This window comes from Danio rerio, chromosome 25 (assembly GCF_049306965.1).
Source record: "Danio rerio strain Tuebingen ecotype United States chromosome 25, GRCz12tu, whole genome shotgun sequence".
Taxonomy (NCBI): Eukaryota; Metazoa; Chordata; class Actinopteri; order Cypriniformes; family Danionidae; genus Danio; species Danio rerio.
In genome coordinates this window covers 4693646-4713229 of record NC_133200.1, presented here as the reverse complement: position 1 = coordinate 4713229, position 19584 = coordinate 4693646, and the positions used below count along the sequence as shown (strand labels likewise).

The 19584-nt window shown below is 36.3% G+C and overlaps 1 protein-coding gene across 13 annotated transcripts in view; it reads right to left on the bottom strand.

Annotated features, from left to right (window-relative positions):
• The window catches only part of eps8l2 (EPS8 signaling adaptor L2), a 118551-nt gene that overhangs the window by 31882 nt on the left and 67085 nt on the right, over positions 1-19584 (bottom strand). For 11 of the 13 annotated variants that reach the window (XM_073942564.1, XM_073942571.1, XM_073942562.1 and 8 more), the window contains 2 exons: positions 8895-8959; positions 3350-3511 (listed from right to left, as the gene is read on the bottom strand). In XM_073942564.1, coding sequence (XP_073798665.1) covers positions 3350-3511; positions 8895-8959 — 227 coding nt within the window. Of the gene's footprint in view, positions 1-3349; positions 3512-8894; positions 8986-9546; positions 9617-9703; positions 10151-19584 lie in introns of those variants that run through there. The other 2 variants (XM_021470594.3, XM_073942572.1) reach the window with 2 other exon arrangements.

The following is a 19584-nucleotide window of genomic DNA, read 5'->3' as shown; positions in this document are numbered from 1 at the left end:
TTGAACTATTGAAAAAATAATAAGGTTTTTTAAAATGGTATTATAAATACCATATTATACTGTATATTGTATATATTATAAAGTATGTATTATATAATATATACATATTTTATATTATTTTATTTATTTATTTATGATGTTTTTTAAAACAATTGTCAGCATTTACAAAATGTAACTAAATTATTATATTTTTAAATTGTAAAATAAATATATTATATATTGTATATATTATAAGTTGTTGTTATATAATAGATACATTTTTTTATTTATGTACTATGTATTTTAAGCAACTATCAACATTTGAAAATTTTCAATAAATTATTTTACAATAACTATTTAAAATATGAAAATATTTAAATTTTAAATATTGTTATAAATAACATTTTATATATTGTATATATTCTTGTTTATGTTATTATATAATATATATTTTTATTCATTTATGATGCTTTTTAAGCAACTGTAAACATTAACAGGCTTTAACTCACCTATTTTTCAATGATTTTTTTAGATATAAAATGTTTTTTTATTTTAAATGGTATTATAAATAACATATTATACATTGTATATATTCTAAATTATATGCTATTATATAATATATACATATTTTATTTGATTTATTTATTTATTATGTTTTTAAACCAACATTTACAAAATTTTACCAAATTATTTTACATTTTTTTAAATATGACAAAAAATATTTATGGATATATACACTTTAAATAGTATCATAAATAACAAATTATATATTGTATATAATATTAATTGTTATTATATAATAGATAAATTTTTATTTTTATCTATGTACTATGTTTTTAAGCAACTATCAACATTTACAAATTGTAAATAAATTATTTTACAATAATGTTTTTAAATATATAAATATTTAAATTTTAAATAGTGTTATAAATAACATTATATATAGTATATATTCTAAATTATATGTTATGATATAATATATACATATTTTTATTTATTTATGATGTTTTTTAAGCAACTGTCAACATTTACAGGCTTTAACTCAATTATTTTACAATGATTTTTTAAAATATAAACTGTTCTTTTTATTTTAAATGGTATTATAAATAACATATTATATATTGTATATATTCTAAATTATATGCTATTATATATTCTATATGTATTTTATTTAATTTATTTATTTTTGTGTTTTTAAACCAATATTTACAAAATTTTACCAAATTACTTTACATTTTTATAAATATGACTAAAAATAGATATATATAAATTTTAAATACAATTATAATACCATATTATATATTATATATATTATAAATTGTTATTATATAATATATACATATTTTATTTATTAGTTGTTTTTTAATTAAACTGTCAACAACTACTAAATTTAACTCAATTATTTTACTTTATTTATATACATATGAAACAAAAACATGCTGCTGAACTTTGACTTTAAAAACACTGTTTATGACTAATGAGATTAAATATCTGTTTGCACTAATGAAAACAGTCACGTACTACAACAATAATAATATTAATTGATAATAGATCAACAAAGCACACAATAACACAATTAAACAAAAATGCTGACTACCTTTGACCTCAAAACAATAATTATAATCAGTAATGCGATAAAAGCCCTGGTAATGTTGCCATTCATACAGTAATAACAGTGACATTTTACTAGAATAAAATGTATTAATGCGTGTATTAAATGTAAATATATAGATTCAGTAATATAAACACACACGCACACACACACATACACACGCACACAAAAACTTTTTATACACGTACATAAAACTGAATCTGCAAAAAATTAATAAATCAATTTACTGTATAAACATTAATGCTTCTTATTTTATTTATTTATTTTCATTCAAATACAATTTAAATCAATTAAAACGTACTCATTTAACATTCCTGTAAACGCATAATGAAAAAAATTAACCTGACGACCTTTGATATGACGATTATATCATTAATGAGGTCAAAGATCTGCCAATGTTGGCACTTACGGAAACGCTTGCATATTACCAGAATAAGGATGTCACAATCAGTTTAATTTCACACAACTTCACAATCTAGTTATTCTGGATGGGGTTGGATTACACGGGCCGCAGAGTTTGTCCAACAGGCATGAGTGTATTATGCAAATGATCTGCCTTACTTCCTTGATCTCAAGTGTGTGTTATAAAGTATGTGTTTTTGAGTATAATTAAACAGCTGTGTGGAATACTTGATTCTGATTGGTCAGTCAGGACATTCCTATGAATGTTATTCCCAGATAACAACTTCTAAATAATGCAGGTTCATCCTGGAAACTCGAATACTCCATCAGCTGTTTTCGTTTCTGTCAGCGTTGCGTTTTTGCCTGTTTGGCGCCATCTTGTGACTGAATAATGCGCAGGTTAGTGTATACTCCATCAGCTGTTTTCGTTTCTTTCAGCTTTGTGTTTTTGACGGTTTGGCGCCATCTTGTGACTGAATAATGCGCAGGTTAGTGTATACTCCATCAGCTGTTTTCGTTTCTTTCAGCTTTGTGTTTTTGACGGTTTGGCGCCATCTTGTGTCTGAATAATGCGCAGGTTAGTGTATACTCCATCAGCTGTTTTAGTTTCTCTCAGCTTTGCGATTTTGACTGTTTGGCACCATCTTGTGACTGAATAATGCGCAGGTTAGTGTATACTCCATCAGTTGTTTTAGTTTCTCTCAGCTTTGTGTTTTTGACTGTTTGGCGCCATCTTGTGTCTGAATAATGCGCAGGTTAGTGTATACTCCATCAGTTGTTTTCTTTTCTGTCAGCTTTGTGTTTTTGACTGTTTGGCGCCATCTTGTGTCTGAATAATGCTCAGGTTAGTGTATACTCCATCAGCTGTTTTAGTTTCTCTCAGCTTTGCGATTTTGACTGTTTGGCACCATCTTGTGACTGAATAATGCGCAGGTTAGTGTATACTCCATCAGTTGTTTTAGTTTCTCTCAGCTTTGTGTTTTTGACTGTTTGGCGCCATCTTGTGTCTGAATAATGCTCAGGTTAGTGTATACTCCATCAGCTGTTTTAGTTTCTCTCAGCTTTGCGATTTTGACTGTTTGGCGCCATCTTGTGTCTGAATAATGCGCAGGTTAGTGTATATTCCATCAGCTGTTTTAGTTTCTCTCAGCTTTGCGATTTTGACTGTTTGGCGCCATCTTGTGACTGAATAATGCGCAGGTTAGTGTATACTCCATCAGCTATTCTCATGAAACAAAATAAACAAGAGTTGACTGAATTGTGATGCTTGGAATGTAAAAATGTACATGGTCAGATTGGGTTTTATGTTTGTTTGAATATGTTTCAACCAGTTTACCCACACATGATCAGACTCACCTTGGTCTCGCAGTCCAGCAGTTTGATGGATTTGTCTGTCACCTGCAGCAGCATTTCTTGTGTCCAGATTTTGTCTTTGGAGTCCAGCAGCTTCAGTTTTTTTATGGCGTCGTCTACTGTAGCGATGGCCTCCGTTTTATCCATGACGAACGTAGAGAGATGCTGAAAACACACATTAGATTAGCTGATGGAGATGCAATGTAGGTTTCACATATAAATTAAAGGTATATGTGCATTAAATAGAAAAGCAAATGAAGATATACAAAAACTTGCAGTGATTTTGGTTAATATATATTTAAAAATATATGAAAAAGTTCAATTATTACTTTATACACCAACCTAGATGTAAATTAACATGTCGTGTTCAGGTTGTTTTAGATCTTGTTCAAATCAGGTTGTTTTAGATCTTGTTGTTTTAGATCTTTGTTCAAAGACCCCCCCTCATGATTGTGAAGCGCTTTGGGTGTATGGCCATACACAATAAATGCGCTATATAAATACACATTACATTACAAATCTGTAGGTCAAATTTTGTTTTAAAAAAAGATGTTTTTATCTTTAGGTCAAAAATACTTGGTGAATTATAAACAAAAAACTTAAATACTGAATGCAAAACTATTCAATCAGAAGAACTATATTAGTGTCAAAAATGTTTGCAATTATAAATATCCGAGGACTCATTTTTTATCATTTTGAGTTATTTATTTAATTTTTATTTTTTATAATTTATTCATTTTTATTTACTTAATTGTTTTTATTTATTTGATTATTATTTTGTTATTATCATGAATAATTTTTTTTCTTCTTTCTTCAAATGATAAATGTAATTTCAACTTATGTAGAGGGTAGGGGTGGGAATAATATCTGTTTAAATTTCTCTGTAAAAATACTTTGTTATATCTGAAAAGTTTAATAAACAAATAAAAAAATGTTTGCAATATATATAATAGGCTCATATACAACACGCTTTGGGGACTTATTTATTATTATTATTATTATTATTATTATTATTATTATTATTCCATGCATTCATTAATTTTCTTGTCGGCTTAGTCCCTTTATTAATCCGGGGTCGCCACAGTGGAATGAACCGCCAACTTATCCAGCATGTTTTAGGCAGCGGATGCCCTTCCAGCCACAACCCATCTCTGGAAAACATCCATACACACTCATTGCCACACACACACTGTGAATAATTTAGCCTACCCAATTCACCTGTACCTCATGTCTTTAGACTGTGGAGGAAACCAGAGCAGAGGGAGAACATGCAAACTCTACACAGAAACGCCATCTGACCCAGCCGAGGTTCGAACCAGCGACCTACCTACTGCGCCACTGTGTCACCCTATTATTATTCCAGAATTTGATAAATTCTGTACAGACTGTAAATTAATATTGAGAATAAAAAAATCCAGCAAAAAATATTTTAATTTCATTCATTTTTGTCATTTTCTTCTACATTCACCTTTAATGAGAGGTTGCAAACACAACACTTCTTGTCGGTTTTTGTTTGCTGCACAGGTTTTTTAAATCAACAATTTGAGTTGCTCTTAATTTAACTGCAAAGGGATTTAGAACAAGTACTAACATATCCAAGAGATCTTGTGTTATAATCAGAAGTAAATAATTATGGTCTAAACATACCGACATATTGTCTCTTTCTAAATGCCGTTGGGTGTTGCTCTGCATCAACATCTTAAAGGAATTAATAGTCATTTCAATGGAGTGAGTAATGTTTGCACACACGGCCTTATAATATTTTTATATCCACTTCAGCGCTTTAACCACACCTCCCTCTCTCTCTCTGTGTATGTGTGTGTGTTGATGGGTGTGAGTTTCCATGTCACAATACTATGTGACAAACAGTGATCCCTCCCCATCAAAGAGAACAAATTATTCAAAGCGTCATACATGATTCATAAGCAGCTTAAGTCGTGTCGCCGGTTATATAATGCAAGGCGATCTCACCATGGCTGCTGTGGATTAAGCAGACAATCCAAACACATACACGTTTATTGACACATCTGATCAGACTCTACCCGGAGGGCCGAAAGATGAGAACAGGATGTAGTTCAACCGACTTTCGACTGCACAAAGGGAAGTTTACCTCGCTCGGCTTGCAATGAGACGATCGCTGAAGGATTTGCACAAATAACATTTGTTTAGGAGAGGGTAGGTCAGTGGTTTTCATGAAGGCGTTTGGCTAAACTTGACAAATGCTAACGCTTGAGGCAACAGACTTTGAAAGTATACACAACAATAGACTGAATATACAGGCTTTCTTAAAACTACAAAGGATTCAAATGTTTAAGGTTAATCTTATCCCCCTATAGGAAATCAGGAATTTGCAAAACAAAAAAAATATATATTGATGTGTCATTATCCTAAATCCATGCCAACAAACAAGCAAACACTTAACAGTGCTTTAAAACCATCCATTAACCAAGCTGATAGCCCCAAAAATGTCCATGCACTCTAACAACTAACTAATAGTGCCCTAAACATCGCAGTAATCCCTTAGTAATGCCATAGAGCAGCTTAAACATGCTAGTAATCACCTGCCAATCTCCCTAACACAATAGCAAAGACATATCTGTGCCCTAAACTGGCACATACACCTTAATAGCGAACTATCAACACCAAGCAACCAACTAGTGATCCCTAAAAACACTTAAATACCCTCTTAACCAAACTACAAATACTGCGAAATCACGCAAACACCATAATGATGAACTAGCAGTGTCCTAAAACCATCCGAACACCCTAGGGACCCCCAGGAATGCCACAAAGCACAAATACTCAATATCCCAAAACCACCCAAAGACCCAAAAAAAGCATACTGAATATCAAAGCCTAAAAGCTTGAACACGAAAAATCACCTATCAATGGCCTAAAACACCCTGGAACAACTTCTCATTTCACTAAATCACCAAAACATCATAATAACCGATTACCAATGACCTACAATAACTGTAACTATGATTGCTCTAACCCATAACTGAAACACCATAACCAACCTATAATAACCTAAGCCACTCACACACCCTAGTTACTAACAATAAATGCCCTTAAACCACTCAAACACCATATAAACCAACAATAAAAAGTCCAAAAGCCACCCATAAATGTCCTAAATCCACCAAATGAAATAGCAATGCCATGAAACCACTCAAACACCCTAGTAATCAACTATCAATGCCCTAAAACCATTTAAACGCCCTAGTAACCAAAGGTCAATTTCCAAAAACCACTCAAACACCACAGAAACCAATTACCAATAGCATAAAACACACTTAAGACACCCTAGTAACCAAATCACCCTAATAACTAAGGATCAATGGCCTAAAACCACTCAAACACCCTAGTAATTAACAATCAATACCCTAAAACCACTCAAACATCCAAGTAACTAACAATGAATTCCCTAAAACCACTTAAACACCCTAGTAACTAACAATCAATACCCTAAAACCAATCAAACATCCTAGTAACTGACAATCAATACCCTAAAACCACTCAAACACCTTAATAACTAACAATCAATACCCTAAAACCACATAAACACCATATTAACTAACAATCAATACCCTAAAACCACTCAAACACCCTAGTAACTAACAATCAATACCGTAAAACCACTTAAACACACTATTAACTAATAATCAATACCCTAAAACCACTCAAACACCCTAGTAACTAACAACAAATGGCATAAAGCCACTCAAACACCCTAGTAACTAATGATCGATGCTCTAAAATCACTCAAACCCCCTAATGACTAACGATCAATACACTAAAACCCCACGAACACCCTAGTAACTAACGATAGATGCTCTAAAATCACTCAAACCCCCTAATAACTAATGATCAATACCCTAAAACCACTCACACACCCTACTGACTAACGATCAATACCCTAAAACAACTCAAATACCCTAGAAACTAAAAATCAATGCACCAAAACCACTCAAACACCCTAGTGACCAATGATCAATGCCCTTAAATCACTAAAACACCCCAGTAACTAAAGATCGATGCACTAAAATCACTCAAACACCCTAGTAACTAACAATCAATTCCCTAAAACTACTCAAACACCCTAATAAGTAACAATTAATGCTCTAAAACCACTTAAACACCCTAGTAACTAACAATCAATACCCTAAAACTACTCAAATACCCTAGTAACTAACAATCAATGCCATAGAATCACTCAAACACCCCAATAACTAACAATCAATGTCCTAAAACCACTGAAACACCATAGTAACTAACTTTCAATGGCATAAATCCACTCAGACACTCTAGTGACTGACAATCAGTGCACAAAATTCACTCAAACACCCTAGTAATTAACTTCCAATGCCCTAAAACCACTTAGACACCCTAGTAACTAACGATCAGTGCTCTAAAACCATTCAAACGCAATAGTAACAATGGGCCAATGTCTTAAAACCACCAAAGCATCCTTGTAAACAAAGAAACCACTCAAACACCCTAGAAACCACCAATCAATGTCCATAAACCACTCAAACAGCAAAGCCACATACTAATACCCTCAAACCACCCACCAATGCCCTAACACTACTCAAACACCCTAGTTACCAACTATCAGTACCCTAAAACCCCTTACACACCTTAGCAACTCCTAAGAATGTCCTACAATCAACCTAAACAGCCTATCAACCCCATAGAATTGCTTTATAACCACTCGAATGACCTAACAACCAACTAGCAATGCTTTAAAACCCCAATCACCTATAAATGCTCCTAAACTACTCCAGTGCCTTAACAACCATTTCATAAAACCACCCAAATACCTTAGCAATCCCCTATAAACCCCTTATAATCACTCAACCACCTAGAATTAATCAAAAACCACTCTAGCAAATGACTAGCAATGCCATAAAACACCCCAAACATTCAAGACCCCCTACATATTGAATTAATAAAATAAAGAGAAGAAATCTAAGCCACTTGGGCATTTAGGGCATCTGTTATTAAAAACATTTTGCGTGCCTAAACTCAGATGACACTGGCACGATGCCTCTGATATCACAAGCCTGTGTAAGCATTCGGGACCTGATATGACTGCTGCTGGCGTGGGTGTTTTATCAACTTCATGCGTGTTTAAAAGCGAGAAAAGGAGATAAGAGAGACTATATAGTCTTCACCGGGTAGTCTTTACTCAAGCGAAGGGTGAAAGCGAGGAAAAACAGTCCAAAGGAAAGTTCAACACAATGTCTCAAAGTGTTTGTTTAACAATTCTGTAAATGACCAAGGGGTTCCTTAAGGTAAAACATGGCTTCAATCAAATTCGCTAGCTATTAATGTCGAGTTCAGGACGCAGATTGCGTTATCTCCGCTCAAACCGAGGTTAACTCTGCCCTGACAAATCTCTGTGGCGATCAAGTGACCTGATTGCTTTATTATAATATCAAGTTGAATCATGTTAAATATTAAACCGAACTCTCGGCGGAGAGGTTTAGCCAATAAACAAGCTAGAAGAGAAGAAACAAAAGTCAGGATTTAGCATCTCGCTCACCTGCACATGGTACTGCGACGTCTCTTGCATGATGACGTTCGAGTTCGAGTACTTCTTTCGTTGTTCTGAAAGAAACAGAGACACAGGCATCCTTTATTTGAATTGTTTATCTTTGCAATTGCTCATACAGTTGAAGTCAAAATTGTTAATATTTCCCAAATGATGTTTAACAGAGCAAGGAATTATTTCTATAATATTTTTTCTTCTCATTTGTTTTATTTCGGCAAGAATAAAAGCAGATTTATATTTTGTTTTGTTTAAAAGCCATTTTAAGGTTAATATTATTAGCCCCCTTAAGCAATATTTGTTTCGATTGTCCACAGAACAAACCAGTGTTATATAATAACTTGCATAATGCATAACCCTAATTAACCTGCGTAAGGCTTTAAATGTCACTTTAAGCTGATAGTATCCTGAAAAATATCCAGTAAAATAGTATGCACTGTCATCATGGCAAAGATAAAAGAAAATAGTAATTAGAAATGAGTTATTAAAACTATTATGTTTAGACATGTTTTGAAAGAAATTGTATTTCGGTTAAATTGGGGGGGGGGAGTACACAGGGTGGTGAGTAATTCAGACTTCAACAGCATGTAAAAACAGATATTTGTGTGTAGGGAAGCAGATATAAGCACTCAAAGTAAAAACAAACCTGAATAGTGCCACATTTTGGATCGTCTAGATCGCGAACGCGAGACGTTTCATGCACACGATCGTAAACACTGATGAAACATTAGAATTATAATCAAAAAATAAAACATGATCCAGTCAAAATCAATCGTCAAACACCTCAAAATTCTCAGTCCTACCTTTCGAAACCAACAAACTCGAATTCAACTTCCGCTCTACAAATCTGCTTTACATATCTCCATGGTTTTAATAGTAAACAAATCTGTTTATTTCCAGCTGAAATGCTCCGATCTGACAGACTCACGAACGGGAAATGTTCTGACAAGCTGGATATGCGTTTCACCTGCCTCTTTTATCCGAGGTCAAAGGTCAGACTGTGTGACACATGTAAACCCTTCCTTTAACATCATATCATATCGCTGTTTGTTTTACAGCGTAGCTATAAATCAGCTCAGCGCTGTGGGTTTCACTAAAACACTCGACGTTTGCTTTCGGATCTACTCGTACACAAACTTCAGCTGCTGTTTAACTCCAAATCGAGAACTTCTGACACAATTAAGAGACATTAAATATTTGATTTTTGTGTGGGAGTCATCTATGTTAGGCAAGCATTTCCACACTAGTATATGGCTGGGTTAAGGTTTAAAAGCACTTAACAGACTTGTGAAGTTTAGCTCAAGGTTAAAGCGCATAATGAAAGGCGACTGTCTTTTAAAAGTATGTTTTAGTGCGTTTACGGTGTTTATGGTGTTCTTCTGAGGTCTGGTTATGAACGCTGATAACAATGTTATGTCATGATGTTGTAATGGTTACATATAGATGGGTGGTGGTGTGTTTCTTCAGGAATGTTTTTAAAGCTTGTCATAATGGCTTTTTGTCCTTCCACTGGTTAGTCGATCCATCCAGATAAGAGTGACCATCGTATGTGATATCAAATGTGATACTGAACATGTGAATGAATCATTGCAGGTGATGATGACTAATCTTAGGGGGGAGTTGTGATGGATTGGATATGGAACACTAATGAGTGGCGTACAACTGCAAATCAGAAAAGGTCGGGACAGTATGGAAAATGCACACTATAAAGTAGTGGTTTCTTAATTTATATTTATTAAATTTATTAAAATACAAAATATTTTATGTTTTGTCTGGTCAGCCTTATTTTATCTGTAAATATACATCCTGTCCTGTCATTCAGGCCTGCAACACATGCCAAAAAGTAAGCACAGGAGCAATTTAGGGCTAGTAATCAGCTAAACTGGCTAAATAATGATTATAATTATGATTCGGCAGCATCAAAGGAAGGTCTAGTCCTTTAGGACCAAAAATGGGCCGAGGATCGCCAGTTTGCCAACAAATACATGGGAAAATAATGAAAATGTTTAAAAACAATGTTCCTCAAAGAAAGAGAGGAAGACATTTGGATATTTCACCTTCAACAATGTAGAACATCATTAAAAGGTTTAAAGAATCTGGAGCAATTTCAGTGCGTGGAGTTTCAGCTGAACAACCGTGATCTCCGAATCCCTCAGGTGGCGCTGCATTAAGAATCCTCATTCATCTATAAGCGATATCACTGCATGGGCTCAGGAATAATTTGGCGATCCTTTAAAAGGAAAAACTGTACGGTGCCAAAAGGAAGCCCTATGTTAACAATGTCCCGAAGTGCTATGGACTTCTCTGAGCTTGAAGGCATCTGGGATAGACCATCACACAGTGGAAACGTGTACTGTGATCAGATGAATTAGTATTTCAGGTATTTTGGGTGGGGAAATGGATGGTGTGTGCTCTGGACAAAAGAAGAAAAGCATCATCCAGACTGTTTCCAGCAACAAGTGCATAAGCCAGAGTCTGTCATGATATGGGGTTGTGTCAGTGCTCTTGGCAAATGTAACTTGCACTTCTGTGATGGCACTATTAATGCTAAAAAGTACAGAAAATTTTTAAAGCACAATATGCTGCCTTCTTACAGGTACTCGACTGGCCTGTCTGCAGTCCTGACCTGTCTCCAACAGAGAATGTGTGGCGCATTTTGAAGCTCAAAATGCGACAACCAAGACCTCGTACTGTTGACCATCTTAAGACTTGTTTGCAGGTAAAATGAGACAAAATTACACCTGAAACACTTCATCACTTGGTGTACAACCGCAAATCAGAAAAGGTCGGGACAGTATGGAAAATGCTCACTATAAAGTAGTGGTTTCTTAATTTATATTTATTAAATGTATTAAAATACAAAATGTTTTATGTTTTGTCTGGTCAGCCTCATTTTATCAGTAAATATACATCCTGTCCTGTCATTCAGACCTGCAACACGTGTCAAAAAGTAAGCACAGGAGCAATTTAGGGCTGGTAATCCGCTAAACTGGTTAAATAATGATTATAGTTATGATTCGGCAGCATCAAAGGAAGGTCTAGTCCTTTAGGACCAAAGATGGGCAGAGGATCGCCAGTTTGCCAACAAATACATGGGAAAATAATGAAAATGTTTAAAAATAATGTTCCTCAAAGAAAGAGGGGAAGACATTTGGATATTTCACCTTCAACAATGCAGAACATCATTAAAAGGTTTAAAGGGAGCAATTTCAGTGCGTGGAGTTTCAGCTGAATAACCGTGATCTCCGAATCCCTCAGGTGGCGCTGCATCAAGAATCCTCATTCATCTATAAGCGATATCACAACATGGGCTTAGGACTACTTTGGCAATCCTTTAAAAAGGAAACCTGTACGGTGCCAAAAGTAAGCCCTATGTTAACAGTGTCCAAAAGTTCTGTGGACTTCTCTGAGATTGAAAGCATCTGGGATGGACCATCACACAGTGGAAATGTGTACTGTGGTCAGATTTCAGGTATTTTTGGGGGGGAAATGGATGGTGTGTGCTCCGGACCAAAGAAGAAAAGCATCATCCAGACTGTTTCCAGCAACAAGTCCATAAGCCAGAGTCTGTCATAATATGGGGTTGTGTATGTGCTTTTGGCAAATGTAACCTGCATCATGTGTAAATTAAGTTAAGTTAAGTTAAGTTAAGTTAAGTTAAGTTAGTTAAGTTAAGTTAAGTTAAGTTAAGTTAAGTTAAGTTAAGTTAAGTTAGTTAAGTTAAGTTAAGTTAAGTTAAGTTAAGTTAAGTTAAGTTAAATTAAATTACATTAAATTAAATTAAATTAAATTAATGTGCAGTGGGTAACGCTGTCGCCTCACAGCAAGAAGGTCACTGGTACGAGCTCCGGCTGGGTCAGTTGGCATTTCTGTGTGGAGTTTGCATGTTCTCCTCGTGTTTGCATGGGTTTCCTCCGGGTGCTCCGGTTTCCCCCACACTCCAAACAAATGCACTATAGGTAAATTGAATAAATTAAATTGGCCTTAGTGCATGAGTGTGTGCATGATTGTGAGTTTGTATGGCTGTTTCCCAGTGCTGGGTTGTGACTGGAAGGGCATTCACTATGTAAAACATATGCTGGAATAGTTTGCGGTTCATTCCGCTGTGGCGACCCCTGATAAATAAGAGATTGAGCCGAAGAAAAATGAATGAATGAATATTATAATAAAATTAAAGTAAAAACTGAATATTTTGTTTTCTATTTTAATATTTATTTAAACATAAAAATGATTCTAGTGAGAACTAAGCTGACTGATTAAAATAATTATTTCAGCTTTCAGGGTCTTCAGATTTTTCCAATATCGTGCAGCTCTAATATCACCCATCCCTAGTGCGAATAGCCCATTTATCGTCGACCCAGAGGCTTGCAATGTTTAGATCTCCTGGTCGCGAGCTGTCGACATGCTGCGAAGCGTTTGGAGTAAATGTCAGACATGAATAACACATGCACGCAGTTCGCCTTTCACAAAGACGACAGCACGGTCCAAACTGTTAGGACTCTCTCCATCCAGCAGGAAGACAGGAAAGAGTGTGAAGACGACTTCCTGGAGAGATGGAGAGAGCGATAAATGGGGGAGGGGCTGCGAGAGAATGTACCTCTGATACCCGATCCCGTAAAGCAGCTGATAAGAACATGTGCTCATTTAGAGGTAATGATTAGCTCTGGTCACTTAACCCAGAGACTCACACAGGCCGATGACCCAATCGCTCGGTATCTGTCTCTGTATCTCGCAATTCAGTTTCAGGTTAATGTGTTTCGCTGGCAGGACAAAATCTGCATTCTGAATCTACTGTATATACAATTATTAGCCCTCCTGAATTATTAGTATATCCCCTGTATATACTTTTCCCCAATTTCTGTGTAACGAAAGCAGATGTTTTTCAACACATTTCCAATCTTAATAGTTTTGATAAGTCATTTCTAATAACTGATTTCCTTTATCTTTGCCATGATGACAGTAAATAATATTTGATTATAATTATTGTTGAATATACTAGTATTCAGCTTAAAGTGACATTTAAAGGCTTAATTGGGTTAATTAGGCAAGTTAGGGTATTTAGTAGTGCTAATTAAAATAACTAACTAATCACACTTTTTTTGAAAATTAATCATGATTAATTGCGATTTATCACATTTAAAAGACTGAAACTTGTAATTTTGGCTATTCAAATGTAAAATTAATGTAAACGCAAAACAAAAACGATTTAAATTCAAAATATAATTGTTTATTTGAATTTTGGTTTAACTTGTAAAACAGATTACTTCATGTACATAACAAACCCACAATAAACCATCAAGATCCTGGCTTGACTGCCATATTTATTACAGAAATAAAAACAAAGGCATGTTAATCCCATTTTAATTTCAAAACAATCCACACCAATAAAGAAAAAAAATTATTTCCAAGTTAGATTTTAAGTGGACTGCAAAAAAATGCTAAAATACAGGCATTACAGATATGGAAAATTATAATAAAAATAATAATAAATTATTGAATACAAACAATTGCACTCATTGAAACGTTGTATTGCTGTGAGTTTAAAACAATTAGAAACAATAGGGTAAATGCCGAGCTAGTGCTGTTCCCATGCTGATACACTTCCGGTGACCTGTTATTGTGAACTTTTTTCCATTTCATAAGGTTCCTTACACAGCATCAATGCTGTAATGTCATTAAAATACATAAAGTTAAATAAACTTTAGCATTTATTTGGTTGCTCAAGCGTAAAACGAGACAAAAAGCTGTTTACTCGCACGCGCCCGTCAGAATCGACAGGCTAACGCAGAAGCTCCATTGAATATACTGGAGTAAAATAAATGCTCATATTATAAAGACATGGCGGTGGAAAATGCAATTTAATGCAGTGCTTCTTGTACAATCTGAGACCCACTTTAAATCAGATATCACTCAGCTAGTGGAGATCGCAGATTTTTAAAGAAAACAGACCTTAAACGCACCGGATTTTGCATTGACTTTCAATTCGCCGGAAGCGCTTAACCCAGGTTACAGGCAAATTAAAAGTCCTATTAGCATGCTTCGGCATATACCCCATTTAGCTTAGTCCTCCTTTTCATTCATCCAGTTGCTAAAACAGTCCAGTCTGTTGCTATTATCGGGGGACAATGTGGACCTTTTCTTTTGAATAATGTGAGCTAAGAGTGCAACGCAATCTCACGGCAATTCGTAACTTTTTGATTTAGTGGCTACAGACAAAGACGTTTAGGCAGGTTTGTTGCTAAGAAACGCACACGCACATGCGCCCACGCATGCACACGCACGCACACATACACCGTAGTAAGGTTCGTTGTTGTTGTTGTTGAGGGAAGAAGAAGACAGGGTCGGCGATTCAGGTAAGCCAACAGCTTTATTAATTTTAATGCCACCACACATGTATCAGGCTGTGTGTGTGTGTGTGTGTGTGTGTGTGTGTGTGTGCTCTCTCTTCTCTCGACTGCTCCTCCCGTTCTCCTTAAGAAGGGAGTCTCTCCGGCCCAATCACTAGAAAGACAGGTGTTATTTATCATTTCTGATTGACCTGCTGATTAGCCTCCGGGCTCCTAGCATGCTCTTCCCCCTTATTGGGTCTTCGATCACGCTTACCTCTCCACACACACACACAACTCACACAGGACAGGGCAGCCGGAGCGACGCCCTACAGATTCAACACGCATGATCGCGTTCATCAAATTTGCTTAAACTAAGCGCAAGCGCTGACACAACAACGCGAAGCAGACACTTGCGTTTAAGGGGGAAACACGTCAGACTTAATAAAACATTGGAGGGCGCATGCTGAAAGGGAGAGGAATGCGCTGTCTTTGACAGCTCGCGACTTCATCTGGCACTTCATTTACATGGACACCAATGCTCAGATTTTAATATGATTAAGATAATACTCTTATTAAGAGTCTATCATGTACGAGTTCGAAAATCTAAACTTTGGCGGAAATTTGCGCCGCGTTAACCAATCAGGAGCTTTCTCTTGTAGGGGCGTGCTTATGTTGTAGCGTCTGTTAATGGTGTCCAGAGGGGAAATCCTCCTGCCGACACCGGACAACAGTTCATCAAACTGGGCTCAGCTTGGAAACACTGCACTTCATCATCCAGGTTACATTTCTGGAGGAGTTGATAAACTCAGAGCTAGGTGCACTTTAGAAAGAATCTAGAGGACTCAGACACGGCTCCAAACGAAACAACAATGTTTTCCTCTCAATAAAATCCATCGTAGCCATTTAGCAATGAAGCTAGAGTCACAGAGCAGACAGAAGCACCGCACATGACGCGAATCTAAATCTATTGTGAGATGAATTTGACATGCAAATGAATGCAAATGAAGTGGAATATTGAAGCAAATTTGTGCCACGTCTGGTGTGAACACAGTATCAGACCATCCGCCCCCATTCAAATTACGCCAGAGTTCCCACTTGCTACCGTGTTTTAATCAGAAATTTATTCCCGCACGGCAAGAATACTGGTCTGGTCTTGCTGGAATGCAGAGCTCTAGTTTGGATGTCTTTGTTAAAAAAGCAGCTGCATGAATGCTAAAGCTTTAAATAAAAGTGAAACCATCAACAAAAGCCCGACCCCTTCTATGTTTACAAACACAAGCACAGGCGTTTAGAGCTCATTTCTGGTTAATGATGTCAGAATTGAACAATAATTTGGAATGGATGTGTGAGTGGCCTTTTTCAGAGAAATTTTCCGGATATTTATCACTGTGAAATGGGCTAATACTGAAATAGTGTTTTTTTTAAATGTAATCAAAACACTAAAAACTGCTTTTATTTTAGCCGAAATTAAGCAAATAAAATTTTCTCCAGAAGAAAAAATATTATAGGAAATACTGTGAAAAAAGTCCTGCTCTGTTAAACATCATTTGGGAAATATTTCAAAAATAAAAAAAGAGACAGAACATCAAAACTCCACACAGAAATGCCAACTGACCCAGCTGGGACAAGAACCAGTGACCTTCCTGCTGTGAGTGCTAACCACTGAGCCACCGTGGTGAGCCACAGCTGAGGAAAAAGAATCAAATGTAGGTCAAGAATAATTAAGCAATCCCAATCTAGCCCCCAAGAATCTCAATCAGAACTGGATCGGATGGTAAAGCCTCTAATTCAATAGTGTAGAAAACAGCCTTCTCAACATGCCAACAACACAAAGCAAATTCCTCCAGGCCTTCGCTATAATGTTTGAGGGTTAATGTAGATCTTGATTTTTGGACTGTACGCACATTTGTTACAGCCGTAATGAAGCTTGTGCAGGAAGTCGGAGTGTAATTACTGACTAATCATTTCAGGCCGTTCTCATCTGCTTCTTTCTCTTCAGAGACAATAACTGTGTTTATTGTGCACTTTGATCTTTGCATACCTTTTACGAAAAGCTATTTGCAGGGCAAAGAAGTGCATCTCTTCTCCTCAGAGCGTTTATACTCAAGTTTATAACATGACGGTACTTTACAACTTGCATAATTCATTTTAAACAAGAGTTAAAAGTGGCCTTCGGTTGAAAATCTCTTTACAGGGAAACATTTGACCCTTCAACGCAAACATACTTGCAGTCACACACACACACACACACACACATACACACGTTGTTATTGCTGGTTTAAAGGGAGTCTCCCTAAGTGTAATGTATTTCATACTGTAAAAACCTCTACTTATATAGGCCTACCCCTAGACCTGACCTTAACCTTATTAAGAAACCTGTGGCAATTTTTGAATGTGACAAGACTCTGTTAAGCATGATTTTTAGGCGTTTTGAATTATAAGGACACAAGGTATGTCCTCAAACCACTTTACTACTACAACTAGGTCATACCCATTGTCATTTTACAAAACACTGTCCTTGTAAAGTACAAAAACCAGTACATAAAACAAACACACACTCTCAAAGCACTGTCCTAAAGTGACTGCTGGAGGTCTAGTAACGCAATCTGTCTCACCTCTCTGTCACTCAGTGTCTCTCACCTCTGTGTGTCTCTCACCTGTCTCTCTTTCACCACACACACACACACACACACACACACAACCATCTCTCTGTTTGAGTTTCAGCCTACCGTGGACAACACTAAATGTTTTGAAGACCTTTCAGTTTCATTTTATTGAAGTGAATGAACATATATTTATATAATATTATATATAAAAAAAACTGCAAAAAAAGTGTTTCTTTGGGTTTTTGTCTTATTTTTAGAGCAAATGTCTAAAAACTTACATTTTCTAAACATGTAAGAAATATTGTTTTGCTTTTAGAATAAGTCAAAATTAAGCACACAACTAAATTAATATGACTTCAAAACAAAAACGAGATTATTTTACCAACCCTACTGGCAGATCATGCAGCTTGTTTTAAAGAAAAGTGACTTCATTTAAATAAAACACAAACAGTAATAAAGAAATACCTTGCGGATGTTTTTTAAATTATTTATAGTATTATTTATACATAATCATTTTTATGTATTTCGACTAGAAATGAGACGTTAAGAGTTCACACTAGAGATCTGCGCGGGACTAAATTTTGAATCCCGCTCCCGCCCGCACCCGCCAGGTTTTAGCCCGAACCCGACCGCTCCAGCTTACATTCAGCATTTGTTGTCCCGCTGCCCGACCCGCCCCGTTTTCTATCCACCGTGCCCGATCCCCCTAAAGAGCGGGGGGGGAGATCTTTCATAAAATCATGATCTGTCAAAAAAAAAATTGTGTCCATATATTTAACGCATAGAGGAATTGGGTATGCTAAAATTGACTAGTGTATTTGTGTGAATGAGTGCGTATGGGTGTTTCCCTGTGATGAGTTGCAGCTGGAATGACATCCGCTGTGTGAAACATATGCTGGATAAGTTGGCGGTTCATTCCGCTGTGGCGACCCCTGATTAATAAAGGAACTAAGCCGAAAAGAAAATGAATTAAGTCTGTAATGTCTTATTCTGCGCTCTGCACGGCTACATACAGCCTTCTCTTGTTAAACACAAACAAATAAAAAGGGTGAGAATATGTAAAGCAAGCAGCAGCCTTCCATACACACTGTTCCCTTTAAGAGCAAACCTGTTTCGCAGCCTCTCTGCAGGTACAAGAATCACCTGTTGTGATGCTGCCGTGCCAAACGGCTACAGTGTCCCATCTGGAAACAATTCAGGGAACGCCATCTGTTACACAGCAACAACCACACCAATGAACTGCAAACACACACATATACACAGCACCCTTTGTGCTCACACTTTCACAGCACTATCCTAACACACACAGGTCACATTTCTGCATTAAACCACAAGGGTGTTGTTATGCAACTGCAGGACGTTCTAATTGGTTTCTGTAGTGTCCCGGATGGCTGTAATGTGGATGCTATGAGGTTTCTAGGGTGTTTTATGTGGTTGCTATGAGGTTGCTTGGGTGTTCAAGGGGGATGCCATGCAGTTGCTAGGGCATTCCGGTTTGTTGTTATGGTGTTCTGAATGTTATGCGGTTGCTATGACGTTTCTATGGTGTTTTGTGTGGTTGCTTTGGGGTTGCAAGGATTTTCAAGGAGGTTGCTATGCAGTTGCTGGGGTGTTCCGGTTGGTTGCTATGGTGTCCAGGTTGGTTGTTATGTGGTAGCTATAAAGTTTCTAGGGTGTTGTGCATGGTTGCTTTGGGGTTGCTAGGGTGTTCAAGAGGAATGTCATGCAGTTGCTAGGGTATTCTAGTTG